At 37.9% G+C, this 20,724-nt stretch overlaps 2 protein-coding genes and 1 pseudogene across 4 annotated transcripts in view; 1 reads left to right on the top strand and 2 right to left on the bottom strand.

The window, feature by feature from the left end:
- Nucleotides 1-8,059, bottom strand: part of CCNC (cyclin C) — a 28,520-nt gene extending 20,461 nt beyond the window's left edge. The window contains exons 1-4 of one of the 3 annotated variants that reach the window (XM_012444185.3): nt 7,824-8,059; nt 2,358-2,464; nt 1,115-1,199; nt 883-952 (exon numbers count right to left, since the gene is read on the bottom strand). In XM_012444185.3, coding sequence (XP_012299608.1) covers nt 883-952; nt 1,115-1,199; nt 2,358-2,464; nt 7,824-7,855 — 294 coding nt within the window. In that variant the 5' untranslated portion in view covers nt 7,856-8,059. Of the gene's footprint in view, nt 1-581; nt 656-882; nt 953-1,114; nt 1,200-2,357; nt 2,465-7,823 lie in introns of those variants that run through there. The other 2 variants (XM_012444184.3, XM_012444186.3) reach the window with 2 other exon arrangements.
- Nucleotides 8,060-14,115: 6,056 nt separating this feature from the next.
- On the top strand, nt 14,116-15,461 carry LOC105711445 (small ribosomal subunit protein uS3-like; annotated as a pseudogene).
- A 3,185-nt stretch (nt 15,462-18,646) lies between these two features.
- On the bottom strand, nt 18,647-19,177 carry LOC105711438 (U1 small nuclear ribonucleoprotein C-like). Its single transcript, XM_064360371.1, has one exon. The coding sequence runs from the start codon at nt 19,175-19,177 to the stop codon at nt 18,647-18,649; it is 531 nt and encodes a 176-aa protein (XP_064216441.1).
- Between the last annotated feature and the right edge of the window lie 1,547 nt (nt 19,178-20,724).

The following is a 20,724-nucleotide window of genomic DNA, read 5'->3' as shown; positions in this document are numbered from 1 at the left end:
ACCAAAAGGAATGTAAACTTACTAGGTAAAAATCACATTCAATATCCAAGAATAAAACTACCACTCTAAGACATTATCCAAAAATAGAAATATAAAGCAAATATTTTATACCACAAAAACTACGCTAATTATTTATGGAAAACAGTCAATACCTGCTTTTATTTTCTGGATTTTAGCTGAGCTCTTTCAAAAATACTACAAAGGCAAAAAAACTGAACAGAAATTCAGTCTCTGCTGCAAGTTCCTATCTATCTTCTCTCCCTTACCTATTTCTCTACTCTCACAACCCAAACTTTTACTTGTTAGAATCTATACAGCTATAGCGTCCCCTAATCCTTGCCTTCCTTGTGGCTTGGTAGGCAGCCAATCATCAGAATGATAGGAGGGAAGACAGGAGAAGATACGCATATGGGTGAGAAGGAAGAGGGACATTCTCAGGCTATGGTAGGCAAGCTGTGGTACTTACTGAATACTACTTAGTGCCAAACAAGAAATGTCTCAAAGGTAGCAGAGGAAAGTAGTTAAGAACACAGGATTGGTAATGAGACTCCCATGATTCAAACACGGGCTCTGACACTTACCAGCTGTATAATCTTAAGCAAGTTCTTCATCTCTCTGTCTCAGTTTCCTCATTTATAAAATGGGAATACTACTACTATGTATTCCAGTTTGTTACGAAGATTAAGTCAGTTGGTACACAGTAAGTGCTGTATGTGTCTGTTAAGTGAATATATAAGGATATGTATATATTTCTTTGACTTTGTACAATTTTAGTATTTTGCATAAATTACCATTAATTTTATATAGGCAATGTGAAAACTGGGCAGATTAACCAACATACATTGACTACACTTTGATGAAGAACAAAAAATCGTTTTATACCTCTACTTTGGATGCCAAAAACACACATGTAGGAGCCATTAATACAGGATCTATACTTTTCAGAGAATACCTAAAATATGATAAAGCAAAGTTAATTATCATTCATATAGAAAGCACACTGGGGAAAAAAAATCAAGATAACTCTATGGCAGACACATGATTCATTTACACTGTGCTAAGGTTCATCCATATTAGATAAGAGTTCAAATAAATAAAATAAAAATAATCCTACCTGGCATAGAATCTCTTGAAATATACCGTAGCAGTGGCAATAACTTGTTGTCTTAATTTAAGATGTTCACCTAATGCTTGGATAACTAAAGGGAAAATAATGATATTTTAAATGTGTCTTCTGGGATCATTATAATATTAACATTGAACAGCAACTTCCATGTGGTTAAATCATAATTATATTAATTTTTAACAAAGGAAAAAACATATGCATGCTCTATATGAGCCACAGTGGTCTAGTACGAGGATTTGTAAACGTGTTAAGAAATGTATAGGAATGCATAAACAACAACAAAATAGAAATTGCCCCACAGCAAAAAATTATTCACGCATTAAAGAAGTTGAGTATTTCCCCTCTATCTTCTAAATATTTTTAAGGCCTTTCATATTATCTTTATAATAAATATAAAAAGAAAATATTAGATGCCTATGAAACTTGTTAATACTACCACTTTTTTTGTTGTTTTGAGACAGATCTCATTCTGTTGTCCAGGCTGGAGTGCAGTGGTGTGATCTTGGCTCACTGCAACCTCTACCTCCCAGGTTCAAGTGACTCTTGTGCCTCACCATGCCCAGCTAATTTTTGTATTTTTAGTAGAGAGGGGGTTTTACTATGTTGGCCAGGCTGGTCTTGTATCTCCTGCCCTCAAGTGGTCTGTCCACCTCTGACTCCGGAAGTGCTAAGATTACAGGTGTGAGCCACCACACCCAGCTAATACTACCACTTTATACAGTTCACCAAGAAAAAAAAATCCATAATAAATCCTCAAAACAACAGAGAAATAGGTTTACAAAACTTATTTTGTAATGAAGGTTAAAAAAAATTGTGACGGACTTACTACAAAGCAGAGTAAAGACCTATCCCTAAATCTTCTTCCCTTCAAAAAAAGTTCTAAGTTAGAAATGACCACTATAGGATGTCAATCCAAAGACTCATTTATCCTCAAAGTACTTTGCTTTAGCCAACCTTGAACTGTGTCTAATAATTATTATAAAGCCTTAGGGAGATTAGGTAATACTTTCAAATTGTCTTGAGTGCCTGTGACATGTAAAATTCACACAAAAAAATCTTTATTTGGATCACTAAAAAGAAAGATAAATGAATGTGTTGTTAAAAAAAAAATACATGTATAAATAAAAATGTTAGGTATGGACTAAAATAGCTCACAAATTACCAAACAAAAACATTTTAATTCAGAGGTAATCAACTATTAACATTTCAACCAATTTCTTAAAAAGTTTACCATTTGTAAAAAATATTTGTAACTTCCAATATTCTTCTTCCGAGAGAAACTTTAAATCCTTCTGGCGCTCCTTCAACAGATCTTGTTTATCCAAAATCCATTGCAAACTAGAAAAGACATGTTACAGAAAATCAACAAGCAAAGTCAGAGAAATCACTCTGATTGAACAGGTTGTTCATATTCTGAGAAGCACAAAGTGCAAAAAGTAACCTTAAAGTCAATTATGTGAATAATATCTCACTAATAAATGTAAATAAGTACTGAAAAAAAATCTGCTCTAATCTTTTCCTTCTTCCTCCTTAGTCTTTCTGTTACAAGCTTATATTTCATTGATTCTAAGACTCTTTCAAAATATGTCTTACAATCTGTGATGTCTTTGTGTTGTAACTGGCAGCATGTTTTCTTGTTTGTTTGTTTTTGAACAGAGTTTCGCTCTTTTTGCCCAGGCAGGAATGTGATGGCACGATCACCACTCACCGCAACCTCTGTCTCCTGGGTTCAAGTGATTCTCCTGCCTCGGCCTCCCGAGTAGCTGAGATTACAGGCATGCATCACCAAGCCCAGCTATTTTTGTGTTTTTTAGTAGAGATGGGGTTGCTCTATGTTGGTCAGGCTAGTCTTGAACTCCCAACCTCAGGGGATCCGGCCGTCTCAGCCTCCCAAAGTGCAGGGATTACAAGCGTGAGCCACCATACCCGGCTTGGCAGCATGTTTATTTTTTCTTAGTGATATAAGATAATGGTAGAATTACTTGGCACCAATTGATGGTGGCTTAGGTTTGAAGTATATAGTTTTTCAGCTGTTCATGAGTAACTATGGCATTTAATTTCCTTATTTCACAAATCTAATTATATTAAAAACTGCCTCAGAATGTGTTAACACTGATAGCCTCCTCCTCTTGCCTAGTCAAGTGTACTACTTTTAACTGGAGATATGAAATTGACATGACTCAAAGAAAAAACTATGCTGAATCTGTGTTTGTCATTCAATATGTACTGGAAGTCTTATGTCAAGGAACTTGTTATTCAGCATTCTTCTACATAACTTTATGGATGGATCATTTAGCCAATCTCTACTGATGGAAATATAGGTTATCATTTTTTCTCTGTTACAAATAATGCTTTAATGAATATCTTTGTAATTTTCCTTGCACATTTGATTAATAATATATTTGAAGTAACTTCCCAGAAGTAGGATTAATGGGTCAGTGTTGCTGGTAACTTAATGATACACACTGTCAGTTTACCCTCCAAAAACATTATACTGATTTCCATTTCTATTAACAGTTCATGAGTGAGTCCTAAAATATTTAATCCTATGAGTTATTGCCACTTTTAAATACTTTATAACTTAAAGGTAAAGTAGTATATCACTGTTTTTTCCCCTGTAGTTTACTTTCGAGGTTAAACATCTTTTCCATATCTTCACTGGTCAAATGCAGTTCTTCTTTTATACAATGTTAATTCTAATATGACCATTTTTCTAATGTGATTACTTATTTTTTAATGATTAAGAGAGTCTTCTGATATAAAATTTGTATAGTATGGATTAAGTCATTTGCTTGTCAAATAAGTGCAAAATTTCTCCCAAGTTTAAATATCTCTCAGTATTTAATTATTTGAAATAGAGAAAGCTGAATTACTTACTTAAATCTACCTATCTTTTACTTTCATGTTTGTCAGGCATAGAAAGTCCTTCCCTGATTCAAAAATGATAAAAAAACTATTCACCCATGTTTTCTAATACCCTTAAGGGCTTTTTTCCTTCAATTTATATGATCCATCTGGAATTTTGGTACAGAGTATAAAGTAAGGATCCAGCTAAACATTTTGTCAAATGCTTATCCAAATGTGCTAAGGTATATCCTGATTTATAGTTCTATCATTATATATAATTTCCTATTTTTGTTTTTCTTGTTCATATGCTGTGCTATTTTAAAACACAGAAAATTAAGTAAGTAATTGCTGGTATGAAAAATATTCCCTTGCTACTATTCTTCTGAAAATTTCTGACTATCCTATTGCAATTTTTATTCTGAGACCTAAACTTTAGAAGCATTATGTCAAGTCCTAACCAAGAATATCCATTCAAATTTTGTGATTGAATTCCATTTAAAGATCAACATAGGGAGAAATGACATGTTACCGAGAATTCAAACTCTATTAAAATCTCTACGTGCCACAATTGACTTTTAAAGTTTTCTTCCTACAGCTTCCATATATTTCTTTATATTTTTCCCTTTGTATTTTATATTTTCTGTTGCTAATGTAAATTATACTTTCCTATCATTCTTTTTTCTTTTCTTTTTTTTTTTTTTTTTTTTTTAACAAAGTCTCAATTGTTGATAGACCAGGACCTATCATTCATTTTTAAAAAGCTTTTATTTTTACATTTTGTAACTGGTCACCTGATTAAACCTTTATCATTTTGAATAACTTTTCAATTAACTTGAGTTTTCTCATAAATTTTATTTCCACATATTGATAATTGTCATTCTTCTGTCATTCTTTCATCATTCTTTCTATATCTCATTTGTATCAATTGTATTGACTAGTATATTGAGAAAATCTTAAATAGGCACCCTAATTATCTCAATGTTTCACCACTGCTGATGCTTTGACATGTTTTTCATGTTAAGGAAGCATCCTATTTCTGTTTTAGTAAGAGCTTTAGTCAAGGATAAATGTTGAATTGTATTAGTTTTTTAATGCCTTCACTGTTTAACAGATTTCTTAATACTGACTACATTTCTATAATAAAATCCACTGTCATGTTTTATAATTTCAATGTAACATTAGATTGCATTTGGTAATAATTCATTTACAATGTTGACATCAATATTAAAAAGTGAATCTGTTTTTAGTGTTCCCTTTGCTAGATTTTTCTTTAAGTGTTTTCATGGCTTCATAAAGAGGATTAGAAAACCTTTCTTCTTTCTGTATGAAATGGAACAATTTCAAAAGGAGAGTCTCCTGAAAGATGGAAAGTATTTACCCATGAAATAAGGCATAAATCTTGGGTAATATTCTTAACTTGCTTTGGCTTTCAAATTTAAAGTCCTGAAGATAACCCAAAAGTACCCCTGCGTTTATTTACTTTTCTCTACTAAAAATAAAAAAATTACCCAGGTGTGGTGGCAGGAGCCTGTAGTCTCAGCTACTCAGGAGGCTGAGGCAGGAGAATCGCTAAAACCCGGGAGGTGGAGGTTGCAGTGAGATGAGACTGCGCCACTGCACTCCAGCCTGGGGGACAGAGTGAAACTCTGTCTCAAAAAAACATTTGTTTCCTTTTAATAGGTTAGCATCAATGTTATCTATTTTAAGTCCTTCTTTCTGTTTCTTTAGGTTTATTTCATGTTTCCCTTTTAATATTCTTAAATAGAATATTTCTATTATTTCTCAGTTATTCAGGATATTGATTTTCTAATATAGTCAGCTTTGGTTGCATTCCATATATATTATGATGTTATTTTCTAGATATTAAGTAATTGTATTTTCAGTTTCCTTTTTCACACAATAAAGTATTCACAGTTTTAGTTTTTAATTTTGTTACTTGTTCATTAATGCATTCAATCAACCAGCAAAGACAGTGCCCTTCTAGCTCATTTTGGTCAAACTGTGTTTTGTTCTACTTCAACTACATTGTGGTTTGCTAATTAATTTTACCTCCAGTGTCATTTTATGTTTTTAAACAGGTAAATTTCACAAATATTTTAAGAGTTTTCCTCACAGAACTTTGTATGGAGGATAAACTAAAAAGATTTCTAAATACTGCATTTCATCAAATTTAAGATTACATCTAGAATTCATCATTATTTCATATGCTATAAAAGAAATTGCTATGCTGATTTTAAAGATGTTAAAGTGTGAAAATGTGCATCTTAAAAGCATGAAACACAGTGTATTAAACGTCAAGTGCTCTCTTTCACCAAATTCACCTAAGACAATGGCCTTTCATAATCTTTTCGTTTGTTTTTCCAGAATTGTCTTGTCTTTCATACTTGTTACCTTTTCTAGATGAGGAACTCCATGACTGCTCAAGGGATTTGAGCAAGGCAAAGTGGTCCCTTCCTTTAGGACTATTTGAATTGGGAGAAAACAGCTTTAAAGAAGTATACTTAACTTTATAATAATTTTATATTTGAAAAGTGAAAAAAGCTTTTACAATGCTACGAATAAATGAAAGCACAAAGAGAACACTTATTGAAAAAAGGCAAGATCTTTTTTTAGGTTGAAAAACTGACAAATCAACGCCAGCTACTTGTCAATTCTCTCAGCTTCTTCCTTAGTTTATCAGAGTATCTCTTCTCCACTACTTAAACAATTTTTTTCAGGAGCTCTAACTCCAATACCTAAACTTTCGATACTTTAATTTTGCCCCAATATTTCAGCGTGTGAAAACAATGCATTAGACACACACACACACACACACACACACACACAATCAGTGGTAAATCTTCTTTAACATGTCATCTCCACTTTATAGCAAGAGGAAAACCTGCTTTTCCTTAAAAAGGTTACCGAGCTCATGGTTTCTTTTTTTCTCCTTGCAAAGGGCTAAAAAATGAACATCAGGAACAGATCCTATTCACAGAATCGAAATTTAAATTACTTACTAATGCTTTCTTAGCATCAAAAATTATACTAAGATACCTTCTTTGTCAAGTTCTGTTCATCTTTCAACTATACTCAGTTGGCCCCATCACGCACCTTCCTGCCTGCTTAAACAAATGTATTCAGGCATAAGTGTTTTTAATATTATTCTAGCTCTCACACAGTCACTGACAGAAACAAGAACTTATTCATGAAAAAGGTTAAGGAAATAGGTAAACAAAATCACTGGAAAATACACATTTAAAACAAAATATAAGGCACAGGCTAATGAAATGGATAAATTTTGAGGTCACCTGCCCTATACCTTATCAACATAAAACTTCATCTAGACATAAAGTACTGGCAAGAAGCGGTCAGTAGGCAGAAACAAGCCCGACCCTCTCCTTTCCTAGGAATATAAATCCACTCAAGATATAAAGTGAATGACAAAAGATCACAATGCCGATCACCCTAAGAAATCCCAGGCAAAAGCACGCCATAACTGTCCCGAACAAGTAGCCTCACAGTCCTGAGCTGAGTCACACTTCCCATACCTGTGCCCACTCCATCCGACCCCCCGCGGCCTAGCTAAACCAATAATCCGAAATTAAACTCCAAATCTTTCCTTCCCGGGAGACAAAACTCTCCCTCCACCCCTCCCCCTTACAGATCCTTCCCTCCCCGAAACTGGGGCTAGGGGAGGGGAGGGGAGTCGCCCCAGAAAAGTGCATCTTGCTTCTGGCCGCTGCCGTCTCCGGTGAGGACCCCAGCACTCGGGGCCGAGGCCGGGATCCAGGCCCAGGGGAGTCGCAGGCCCCGTCCTCACAGCCCCCCAAAAAACCGGCCCCAGGTGAGAAGACGGAAGATCACTTACTAGTGGGAGCTCTGCCAAAAGTTCCCAGCCATGGAACACAGCTTGCCCTGATAAAAAAGCACCAGCCGGCGGAGCGGACCACGGAGCGACCATAGACCCAGCCCGTCCGGTAACCGCGCTCCTCGATCAAATCAGCTCGGCTCGGCTCCGCTCCGCGGCGGCGGCGGCGAAAGGAAGAGGATGGCCCCCTATTCTCCTTGACGCCGGCCGACAACACTCAACTGTGCAAACCCGTTCCTATCGACAAAAGTTCCGGCCCGCTGTAGCGGAGGGAGCCGGCAGGGAGGCGTTGACCTGTGGGCGCGCTGAGATGGAAGGGAACTAGAGATCGCGAGAGCTCGCGGCTCGGCGGTTGGAAAGCTCTCGAGAGAGTATCTTGCCGGTTCTGGCCTAAGGCCCAAGCCATTCGGTCTTCTGTCCTCAGTACGGGAGTTGCTGAGTGGGTCTGACCTGGAGGAAGCAGCTTAGTTCGGGGGTTGTGTTATTACCTCTTCCAGTGCTTCAAAAACAGGACAATGGCATTATAATAAAGTATAAGATTTTGTGACTTCTTTTTCCTGTGATTGGAAAGAGGAATAAATGAAGATGACTTTGTTCTCGCTGATCAAGTGTCCTTTTTTTTATTTTTACTTTACCTTTTTTTTTTCTTTTTTGAGACGAGTCTTGCTCTTGTAGCCCAGGCTGGAGTGCAATGGCGTGATTTCGGCTCACTGCACCCTCTGCCTCTGGGGTTCAAACGATTCTCCTGCCTCAACCTCCTGACTAGCTAGGATTACGGAAGCCCGCCACCACGCCCGGCTAATTTTTGTATTTTTAGTGGAGACGTGGTTTCGCCGTGTTGGCCAGGCTGGTCTCGAACTCCTGACCTCGTGATCCGCCCGCCTCTGCCTCCCAAAGTATTGGGATTACAGGCGTAAGCCACCACGCCCGGCCTATTTTTACCTTTGAGACAGTCTGGCTCTGTTACCCAGGCTGTAGTGCCGTGGCACAATCTCGGCTCACAGCAACATCCGCCTTCTGAGTTCAAGTGATTCATTATGCTACCTCAGCCTCCCAAGTAGTTGGGATTACTGGCCCCCCAGCCACGCCCGCCTAATCTTTGTATTTTTAGTAGAATGGCGATTTCACCAGACTGGTCTGAAACTTCTGACCTCAGGTAATCCGCCCTCCTCGGCCTCCCAAAATGCTGGGATTAACAGGCGTGAGCTACCAGGCCCGGCCTGGATCAAGCGATCATAATGGAGTTCTTTTGGAGAGATAAAGTGCAAATTTAGAGAGCAGCAGAGCCACCAGTTTTGCAGAACATGTAAAAGCAGTCATGCATATATGTATGCACACGTATGTGCATGTATGCATCAAATATAAACATACTGCAAAAATGCCGCAATTTAATTTTACAAGATTAAATAATGTATTTTCCATTTCATTTTCATTGTACCAATGCATTTATTGTAAAACTTTTTTTTTTTTTTTTGAAAGGGAGTTTCGCTCATTACCCAGGCTGGAGTGCAATGGCGCGATCTCGGCTCACCGCAACCTCTGCCTCCTGGGTTCAAGCAATTCTCCTGCCTCAGCCTCCTGAGTAGCTGGGATTACAGGCACGCGCCACCATGCCCAGCTAATTTTTTGTATTTTTAGTAGAGACGGGGTTTCACCATGTTGACCAGGATGGTCTTGATCTCTTGACCTCGTGATCCACCCGCCTCGGCCTCCCACAGTGCTGGGATTACAGGCGTGAGCCACCGCGCCCGGCCTATTGTAAAACTTCTAATTTTTTTCTAAATAATTGGACACTCCTGAAACTTGTTTATAGACAATCAGCATCTGAGGCAACTAAAGACAGTATTTGTCACATTGTGGGTAGAGACCAATTAGGGTGTGGTAAAGTTAAGTGTAATCGTTTTCATAAACGAACAGAAAATACTGGGTAAATCTGAAATAGCAAGGATGTTATATTTAAATTTGGTTCAGTTATATATGTGTGCAAACACATATGTATACATACACAGTCAAGATGTGAAATGCATTTATTTGCATGTGAGAATTAGTCTACACCAGGCCCAGTGGCTCACGCCTGTAATCACAGCATTTTGGGATGCTGAGGTGGGCAGATCATTTGAGGTCCAGGAATTCAAGAACAGCCTGGCCAACATGGTGAAACTCCATCTCTACTAAAAATACAAAAATTTAGCTGGCCATGGTGGTGCGTGCCTATAGTCTCAGCTACTTGGGAGGCTGAGGCACAAGCATCACTTGAACCCAGGAAGCGGAGGTTGTGGTGAGCAGAGATTGTGCCACTGCACTCAAGCCTGGAGTGAGACTCCAAACCAAAAAAAAAAAAAGGAAAAAGAAAAAAGAATGAATTATTCTGGATAAGTTACACTAGGCGAAATTGTGGTAACACCTCCCTACCCCCACCCCAATCACCATAGCTTAATATAAAAGTATTTTACATGTCATATGTCACTTCCATAAAGTCCCATAAAGTCTGCTTGCTTTCCTTGGTGGTTGTCTTCCAGATCTTCAGGAATCTAATGCATATCTTTCAATTACTCCATCTTGATGGTCTTTGCTTCTAGGCTTAAAATCTTTCTAGAGAGATCACAGAAGACTCACACTAGCTTTTACCCAGTGTTAAGGGCCTTGAAACAGAAACAACCCAATCACCTCTCATGGGCATTGACCAGAATAGACACATGTCTCCAATTTAACTGTGAAGAAAGCTGAAAAATATAGATGAGTGCATAGTATACTTGATGAACACTTCGCATTACAGATCACAATAAAAATATTTAAAAGGCACTACCTTAAGAAACTCCAAGCCATGGGCTGTTTCACAGATTGAGGATTTCTTCAATTCTCTCAGCATTTGTTTTGTTTGTTTTTGTCAGCCTGGCATCATCCAGAAGATAAGGATACTGCAACGAATTAGCATTACTAATGTTTTATTCTAAGCAATCCTATTACACTTTGTTTCTATCACTGGACTAGCACTTAATTTCTTTTTTTTTTTTTTTTTTGAGACAGAGTCTCGCTGTGTCGCCCAAGCTATAGTGCAGTGGTGCAATTTTGGCTCACTGCAACCTCCGCCTCCCACGTTCAAGCAATTCTCCTGCCTTAGTCTCACAAGTAGCTGGGATTACAGATGCCCACCACCACGCCCACCTAATTTTTTTTTTGTATTTGTAGTAGAGATGGGATTTCACCATGTTGGTCAGGTTGGTCTTGAACATCTGACCTCAGGTAATCTACCCACCTTGGCCTCCCAAAGTGCTAGGATTACAGGTGTAAGTCACCCACCCTGCTACTTTGTTTTATACCTAAGTCTGCACTCTTCTTCCTGCAAAATAGTGAGCTCCTTCATCTTTGTGTCTCCATTAGTTCAGGGTATAATGCGTAGTAGGCATAGCAAATAATGGTGTTTAAATCTCTTATAGAATTGGGGGGATGTGCTTTGATATAAGTTATGAATACAAAATTATGTTGAAAAGTGAATACTATATATAGAATACAAAAAGAGCCACAACAACTTAACTAGAGCTGTGGAAATTCAGGTCTCTTCCTTCTGTGAACAATTTTAGGCAATTTACCGTAAGTGCTACATAGAACCTCTTCCTGTTTGTGACCTGGTTTCTGCTGCCACCAAATGCCCAGCAGCTCCCAGTGCTCATGGGGTCTGTGCAAGTCACAGGCCTGGAGCTTAGGTTTCCTTAGTTTCAGAGTAAATTGCTTTTGAGGACATTTTATAAATGTAGTTTGAATTAAATTGACTTAAACCAAAAGCTAGCTTCATTTAAGTGTGTCTCTAGTAGAATAGGGAAATTTACAAATCTGTTAAAATGCATAGACATCCCAGCTTACCTGGATGCAAAAAGATGCTGAGCTGTCTAGTAGATTTGCCTTTTTTTGCTGATGATTTTTTAAACTTTTCAAAATAATGTTGGGAGTATTGTTTTTCAGTCCTCATTACCCACTAATTTAAACTTGATGAAATAAATTAATGTTGTCCCTTCCAATTTTCAACTTACCTTGTGCTTTTCAAACAGGGGTGTGTTCAATAAATTCTTTAAAAATTTTTTTTTATTTTTGTGGCTACATAGTAGGTATATATATTTTATGGGGTACATGAGGTATTTTGATACAGGCATGCAATTAGTAATAATTACATCAGGGTAAATGGGTATCCATCATCTCAGGCATTTATTCTTTGTGTTACAAACAATCCAATTATACTCTTTTAGTTATTTTAAAATGTCAATAAATTCTTGATGCTAGTATTTACTCTCCTGTGACAAGAAAGTATTTATCCTTTTTCTTCTTACAGTGCTTCTCTCCAGCAGAATGAATACTATTTCTAGGAAACTAGGGCCTAGAAGGTTAGTGGCTTTACCAAGCTCACTTAGTTAAGTAGTGGCAAGAGCAATTAGAATCGGATTCTTTTGATTCACAGTGCAATAACTTTTTTACCCAACTAGACAGTTTCAAGAAAACTACTATGACTAAACTACTATAAGCACATTATTACAAGTTTGTAGCACAAGATTTTCTTCTCAAACACAATTATTGGCGATAACCTCTCATTTTAATTAAATTATTATCATAATTACTTTGCTTTGGTATTAATAGTCCTTATTGTGAAAAGCATCCTCTTTATTTAGTCATCCCCTGTGCTTCCCTTTATTTTAGTTCCGGGATACGTGTATTTGTTAAAGATGAATACACTTCTAAGTTATGGAAAAGTGTCTTTGTTTTGTGCTATAAAAGAATAGTACAGACTGGGTAATTTACAATTGTCAACCTAGATAACAAACAGAGAGAGGCTCTCTAAAAGAAAATGATCTTTATTCAGGAATAGAGCATTGGAATAGGAGTATGTGCACCCTTAGTAAACTATATGGGCATTTAGGGAGGTAAAGAAACACAAAGGTTTTTAAAGGAAAAATGAGAAGTATTACATAATTGTTTTGAAATAATTTAGCCATGGCTACAAGGATCAATTACAAAGGTGACACCAGTCCAAGGTTAGATAGGCAGTTGCTAGGCAGATATCCTCACAGAAATACTGTTTCATGTGCAAGGTTGCTGTGGTGTTTGTGCAATGCTACGGTTTTTGCAGCATCTTTTGTGATAGTTTTTGTTACCAGGCATTTATTTGTGAGAACCCTTCCTTCATGATCCTTTTTGGCTCTATTTTTTATTTTTATTTTTTAACCCAAGTGACTCCATTTTGATCCTGACAACTTCCACATAATGAACAGAAATTTATTAGGTCATAGGTTCTTGATGCTGGGAAGTCCCAGATTGAGGGGTTGGCATCTGGTGAGGGCTACATCATCCCATGGCAGAAGGACAAAGAGAAGGAGAGAGAGAGAGAGAGAGAATGCAAGAGAGTGCAAGACGGGGCCAAACTCATCCTTTTATAAGAAACGCATTCCCAGGATAACAGCATTAATCCATTCATGAAGGCATAGGCCTCATAACCTTATCACCTCTCATTAGGTCCCACCTCTTAACATCATGACATTGGGGATCAAGTTTTTAACATATAAACTTTGAGGGACATATTCAAACCCTAATATAAAGTGTATTAATTGAGAACTCAGTCTCTAGACTGACGAGGTTCAAATAATAGCTGCCACTTACCAGTTGTCTAACCCTGGTCAAACTACTTAGTCACTCTGAGCCTCGGTTTCTTCATCTATAAAACAAGGATAATTATAGGTAAGTCATGGGGTTGTGGTGAAGTTTAAATGAACTTAAATGAAATTAGAATCATGCCTGATACACGGTAAGAGTTCAGTAACTGTTTTTTAAATTTAGAACAAATTTAGACTCTATAGCATGGACTATAAAGACCTCTGTTTTCAGAGATGAGGAAGATATCTTTGTATCTAGCTTGATACAAAGAGGAACATCCTCTGTCTTTTAATACAAGCCCTTGACACTGTAATGCAGTTGTATTCTGCAAGGAACAATAATCAAATATATTGGGTTACAATGTGTCAGCCTACTCATGCCATTAGACTTTTGTTCTGCCCTGTATATGCCTAGAGTTGGTGTCCCCCGACATTTGGGGGGATTCCAGAATTCACCTCTCTTTTTTGGTTCGTCTAGAATGGCCTTTCAGAAAACAAAATGTATCAATAAGAAAACTTAGAGTCAGATCTCTGCAATCCTATTGTCTGAGCAGTTGTCTGTAAATAACTTATTTACAGCAAGCTATTATATTAGTTTGCTTTAAAAGATGGTATTAAGGAAGGAAAATTTATGGAATCCATAAACAGAGGTCAGAAATATCAAATTTTGTCAGGGTGTCTGTGTTCATTTCCCGTTGTTGCTATAACAAATTACCTTATTTTACAGTTCTGGAAGTCAGCAGTCCTACATGTCATCCTTTCCTTTCACTGGGGTGCCACAGCAAGATGGTGGTGCAGTTTTCCAAGAAGAGGAAGTTTGTCACTGATGGCATCTCCATAGCTGAACTGAATGAATTTCTACTCAGGAGCTGGCTGAAGATGGCTACTCTGGAGTTGAGGTCTGAGTTACACCAACTAGGACAGAAGTCATTATCTTAGTCACCAGAACACAGAATGTTCTTGGTGAGAAGGGCTGGGCAGATTTGGGAATTGACTGCTGTAGTTCAGAAGAGATCTGGCTTTCCAGAGGGGAAAGTAGAACTTTATGCCGAAAAGGTGACCACAAGAGATCCGTGTGCCATTGCCCAGGCAGAGTCTCAGTGTTACAAACTCCTAGGAGGGTTTGCTGTGCAGAGGGCCTGCTATGGTGTGCTGCAGTTCGCCATGGAGAGTGGGGTCAAAAGCTTCAAGGTCATGGTGTCTGGGAAACTCTGAGGACAGAGGACTAAATCCATGAAGTTTGTGGATGGCCTGATGATCCACAGCAGGGACCCTATTAATACTATGTTGACACCACTGTGTGCCATGTGCTACTCCAACAGGGTGTGCTGGGAATCAAGGTGAAGATCATGCTGCCCTGGGAACCTGATAAGATTAGCCCTAGTAAGCCCCTGTCCAACCACATGAGCATCGTGGAACCCAAAGATAAGATACTCCCTACCACCCCCATCTCAGAACAGAAGGGTAGGAAGCTACAGCCACCTGCCATGCCCCAACCAGTCACCACAGCATAACAGGGTCTCCTTGGCAGCTGTGTCTGGAGTCTGGATGTTGCTTTTAAATAACTTTAATAAAATCTTGTACAAAGACAGAAAAAAGTACGTAAGTCATAGATGGGTCTCACTAGGCTAAAATTAAGGTGTCGGCATGGCTGTATTCCTCTCTCAAGAATCTAGAGGATAATCTGTATTCTTGCCTTTTCCAGCTTATAGATGTTCCCACATTTCTTGGCTCATGGCCCCCTTCATCTTCAAAGCCAGTCATGGCCAGTTGAGTCTTTCTCACATTGCATCACTCTAAATTGTACCTCCTTCTTCACATTCAAAGTACCCTTGTAATTACTACCCTGGGCCTACCTGGATAATCTAGGATAATTTTCTTATTTTAAATTCAGTTCACTAGCAACCTAAATTCCATCTGCAACCTTAATTCCTCCCTGTCATGTAACATAACATATTCACAGGTTCTGGGGATTAGGATGAGGATCTCTTTGGGTACTATTATTTTGACTACTACAATATCTTCAGATTGTTCATCAGCTCTAGACCACAGACTTAAGTATCGAGGCTCTTCAGCAAGTATGTTCTTAGAATAGAAGTGGATGCATCAGATTGTTATAACTTGATAGCACTAACTTCAACCAACTTCTATTGACCTAATTTTATACTTATAAAGCAATCTTTCAATAATAATTTGGTTTCCCACATTAATTGGCAATTATCTTTATAAATCAATTAGTTAATATTCTTTTTTCTTTTTTTTTTTTAAACTCTAAATCCCATGACAACAGATTATATATTAGGTTTTTTGCAGGGTGTTTTTCTTTTTCTTTTTCTTTTCCTTTTTTTTTTTTTTTTAAATACAGACAGGGTCTTACTCTGCTGCTCAGACTGGTCTCAAACTCCTGAGTTCAAGTGATCCTCCTGCTTCAGTCTCCAAAAGTGTTGGAATTTACAGCTATGAGCCACTGCACCTGGTTGGGTTTTTAATGTCTGAGTTTCTATGAGCTTGATCAATGTATTTACACTCAAGAGGTAGAGTAGACTTAGTAATCTGGCAGCTCCCGTTTCTGAGTCTACAAAAATAAAGACCAGATCCACAAACTCTGGGGAAGTCCATCTGTCTAGTGGTCTTCTGAAATGATTGATTTTGATGTACTTTTCAAACTAAAGCTCAGAGTGGATCTCACCTCCTGGCTATAAACTGGATACTCCCCTAACTTCTTTCATTACATTATTTATCCCTATAGCATTGGTCAATTCTCTTTCTTGTTTTCATTCATTCTTTTTTTCACATCTATATACTATAATTGAACTTTTTTGGTTGCAAAGTTACTTCCATAAATTTACAGTTCATTATAAAAAAGAAACGTGGATTGGCACTAGAATTGTAACTAGAGAACTGTCCGGAATTGAGGCATATTTCTTTTTGTGTGTTTCCTGTTTTCCTGTTCCAACTCGCCTATACTAATTCTCCATTCTGTGTATTTGCTGTCTGCTTCATAGTCTGTGCATTGCATTGTAACTTTAGTTTTGTATGCTGTTAGTTTTTCTCTTCATCATGAACTTTCAGCTTTAATTTCATTCTACCTCATTCTCTCTTTATTTCCTTTGTTTATATAGATAGAGGTTTCACACCAAAAAAAAAAAAAAAAATTGTGTCTGGGGCCCCACACAACTAGGACAGCCCTGATGAGAACAACCATAATTGACTTAGGATGGTTGGTGGTCCTCAATCTTGACTGTGCTTTAGAGTTCCTTGAGGGTGCTTCTAAAACAATCTTTATCAGACTTAACTCCCAGATCAAATTTCTTCTGTAGAGTAAGTACACATACAAACATATTTATATGCCTGTTTGCTTATTTATGTTTATATCTAAGCAAGAAGAAATAAGTGGAAGAATATACATCAAGACATTAAAATGATAATGGGAACAACCACATGATAATGAACAACTATATTAGGGTTCTCCAGAGAAGCAGAACCAACAGAAATTTATATGTATAATTGGCTCACTTGATTATAGAGGCTGAGAAATCCCACAACCTGCCATCTTCAAACTGGAGATCCAGAAAACCCAGTGGTGTAGTTCCAGTCCAAGTCTGAGGACTTGACAACCAGGAGCACTGATGTCCAAGGGCAGGAGGAGATGGATATCCAGACTCCAGAAGAGAGAGTGAATTGACCCTTCCTCTGTCTTTTTGATCTGTTTAATCATGCAACAGTTTAGATGATGCCCACCATATTGGTGAGAGCTATCTTCTTTACTCAGTTGACTGATTCAAATATCTTCCTACTATGTCCTTTTTCTCTTCCAGGAGAAACAACTTCATAGCCACACCCAGCAATAATGTTTTACCAATTATCTGGGCATGCTTAGCCTAGTCAAGTTGACTCATAAAATTAACCATCATAACAACAAAATAGTATAGTATTTTAACTCAAATAATAAAATAAATATACCTGGATCTATGCTGACATACATATGTAAATATATGATTAAATAAATAAATAAATAAATAAATAGGTAAAAGATTAATCTTCCTTACTAAAGATTTCCAGATAATACATGTAGACAGTTTCCCATCCAGAGATGGAACTTAAAGCTTCCCCGCTTGAGTATGGGCTGAATTTAGTGTCTTGCTTCCAAACAGTAGATTATGTAAAGGGGAAAAATAGTAACTTTACAGCAGAGACACCTGGCACACACTACCTTAACAAAATGATCAAGGTTAGCATCAACAGTGATAAGTCATCTTTCTAATATGTATCCCTGACATGATGTGATAGGAAGAGGACTTTACCTCTGTGGTCTTCCTCTTAAAGGTCTATAACCCTATAACTAGTCATGAGAAAAAAACATCATCAGACAAACCCAGATTTAGGGACATTATATAGAACATCTGACCAGTACTCTTTAAAACTGTCCAGGTCATCAAAAACAAGTAAAGATGGAGAAACTGTCACAGACCAGAGGGGAATAAGGAGACTTAATGGCTAAATATAATGTGGCATCAGGTGGGATCCTGGAACAGGAAAAATACCTAGAAAAAAATTGGTGAAATTTGAATAAATTGTGCAAATTAATCAATAGTCATGAACCAATAACAGCCTCTCAATTTTGACAAATGTGCCATAATTATGTAAGATGTTAACATTAGGGGAAACTGGGTAAAACACATACAGGCGCTCTCTATGCTATCTTTGTAATTTTTCTGTAAATTTAAATTATTCCATTGCACTCCAGCCTGGGGAACAGAGACCCTTTCTTAAACAAATGAATGAATAAATAAATAAATACATAAAATAAAAATAAAAATAAATTAGCCAGGCTCAGTGGCACGAACCTGTGGTCCTAGCTACTCAGGTCTGAGGCAGGAGGGTTCCTTGAGTCCAGGAATTTGAGGTTGCAGTGAGCTATGATTGCACCACTGCACTTCAGCCTGGGTGACAGAGCAAGATGCTGTCTCAAAAAAAAAGAAAAAGAAAAAAAAATGGCAACTTAGAAACATTTTTGCAACTAAACTTAGAAATATGTTTTTTTTTAAAGAGTTGACAATTTTATTCTCACATTTCCCAATACAAATGAAAACTGCATCTTTTTTGTCCCACTTCTCCCCTCCGAAGCTATTCTCTTTGATAGGACAGGGTACCAAGTCTTCCTTATGCTGTTTAGAAAACCCAGCATCACAGCAGCATGATCTCCTGATGAAGCAGAACAGGTAATATAAACCTGATACAATGAGGCCTTCGAGTCATTCTGGGCTGAGTGGGCAAGATCATGGGACGGGCAGGAGGTCTCATCATTGGGGGTCCAGGCATCATTGGCACGTGGCCTCCCACGGGTGGCCTCATTCCAGGAGCAGTTCCCACTAGCATCATCCCAGGAGAAGGAGGACCCATCATTGGCATTATGAGAGGGCCCCCCCTATGGGGTGCTGGCATCATACCAGGGCGAGGAGGACCCAGAAGACTGGGGGAAGGTGATAGCATCGTTCCAGCAGGAGGCGGAGCAGAGAATGGAGTAGGAGATATCTTTCCTTGTTGAAATGCAGCCATTGTTTTGTCAATCAGTCTCTGAGCCCGCTCTTCCATCCATTTCTGATAGTAGTCTTTCACATTATCTTTGTGTTTCCCATCACTGCAGTGTATCTTTCCCCCAGATGGAGACTCATGGGTGAGGTATATATCGCAGTAGTCACAATGAAACTTGGGCATGTTGCTCTGCAGCCCCTTGGCCACTCCGTTCCATGATGCCCAGAAATGACACACACAGCCAGCGCAGACACTGAGGAACCCTGGGAGACTAGTGTGAAGACTTCCAGAGCCCTCGCCTCCTCGGAAAATAATTTTTATGTGAATTATTAAAACAGTGGGTAAGTGGGAATACATAAAAATGGAGAAAAGGCCTTTATATTTTTCTTTCTTTCTCCTTAAAAAAATTTTTTTTTAATTATACTTTTAAGTTCTGGGATACATATGCAGAACATGCAGGTTTGTTACATAGGTATACACGTGCCATGGTGGTTTGCTGCATCCATCAACCCATCATCTACACTAGATATTTCTCCTAATGTTATCCCTCCCCGAGCCCCCTGCCCTGCTACAGGCCCCAATGTGTGATGTTCCCCTCCCTGTGTTCATGTATTCTTGTTGTTCAACTCCCACATATGAGTGAGAACATGCAGCGTTTGGCTTTCTGTTCTTGTGTTAGTTTGCTGAGAATGATGGTTTCCAGCTTCATCCATGTCCCTGCAAAGGACATGAACTCATCTTTTTTTATGGCTGCATGGTATTCCATGGTGTATATGTGCCACATTTTCTTTATCCAGTCTATCATTGTTGAGCATTTGGGTTGGTTCCAAATCTTTGCTATTGTGGAAAGTGCTGCAATAATCATATATGTGCATGTGTCTTTATAGTAAAATAATTTATAATCCTTTGGGTATACATCCAATAATGGGATTGCAGGGTCAAATGGTATCTCTGGTTCTAGATCCTTGAGGAATTGCCACACTGTCTTCCACAATGGTTGAACTAATTTACACTCCCACCAACAGTGTAAAAGTGTTCCTATTTCTCCACATCCTCTCCAGCATCTGCTGTTTTCTCACTTTTTAATGATCGCCATTCTAACTGGAGTGAGATGGTATCTTATTGTGGCTTTGATTTACATTTCTCTAATGACCAGTGATGAGCTTTTTTTCATGTTTGTTGGCCGCTTTTCTCCCTCTTTCTAATGTGACAGAAGGGGGGAAATCGCATTTTGAGCATAGTGAAAGGTTTAAATGGTCTTACAGGAACTGTTTCTTTAAGAAGAGACAATTACTGACAACACTGGAAGCAAGAAGATCAGGTTCCTATTGCTAGGGCCTTGGATGTGCTAATTTAAAAGTTTTCCTTAATGTGAAGGCCATGATTTAATCAAGTTATGATAAAACCAATACTTAAATTTGGTAAGCTAGTGATCCGCCACTTTTTAATCTAGGATTTTATTTTATGTAATGCTACTTTTCCTCATAAATTGTAAAGCCAGTAGAAACACATTTAATCTCATTAGTCTTTTAATGCACATTATTGAAAACAGAAATCTTTATTCCATTCCTGGGTAATAAATTCTTCATCTACCTATGTAAAAATCTAATTCATCTACCTGAAATGTTAGCATAGTTAAAAACAGTTACATGTACACATTTTATTTAGTCTTATTGATAAGCCTCCTAAGGAGGTATTACTATGATGTTCTTTTTATGGATGAGAAAACT

The sequence above is a fragment of the Aotus nancymaae genome, unplaced genomic scaffold, assembly GCF_030222135.1.
Source record: "Aotus nancymaae isolate 86718 unplaced genomic scaffold, 86718_ANA_hifiasm-v0.15.2.pri h1tg000040l, whole genome shotgun sequence".
Taxonomy (NCBI): Eukaryota; Metazoa; Chordata; class Mammalia; order Primates; family Aotidae; genus Aotus; species Aotus nancymaae.
This window is presented reverse-complemented; position numbering and strand designations above follow the sequence as displayed.

Excerpts from the sequence above, each read along its gene's own strand:
- LOC105711438 (XM_064360371.1), bottom strand. The coding sequence starts at position 19,177 with ATGCCCAAGTTTCATTGTGACTACTGCGATATATACCTCACCCATGAG.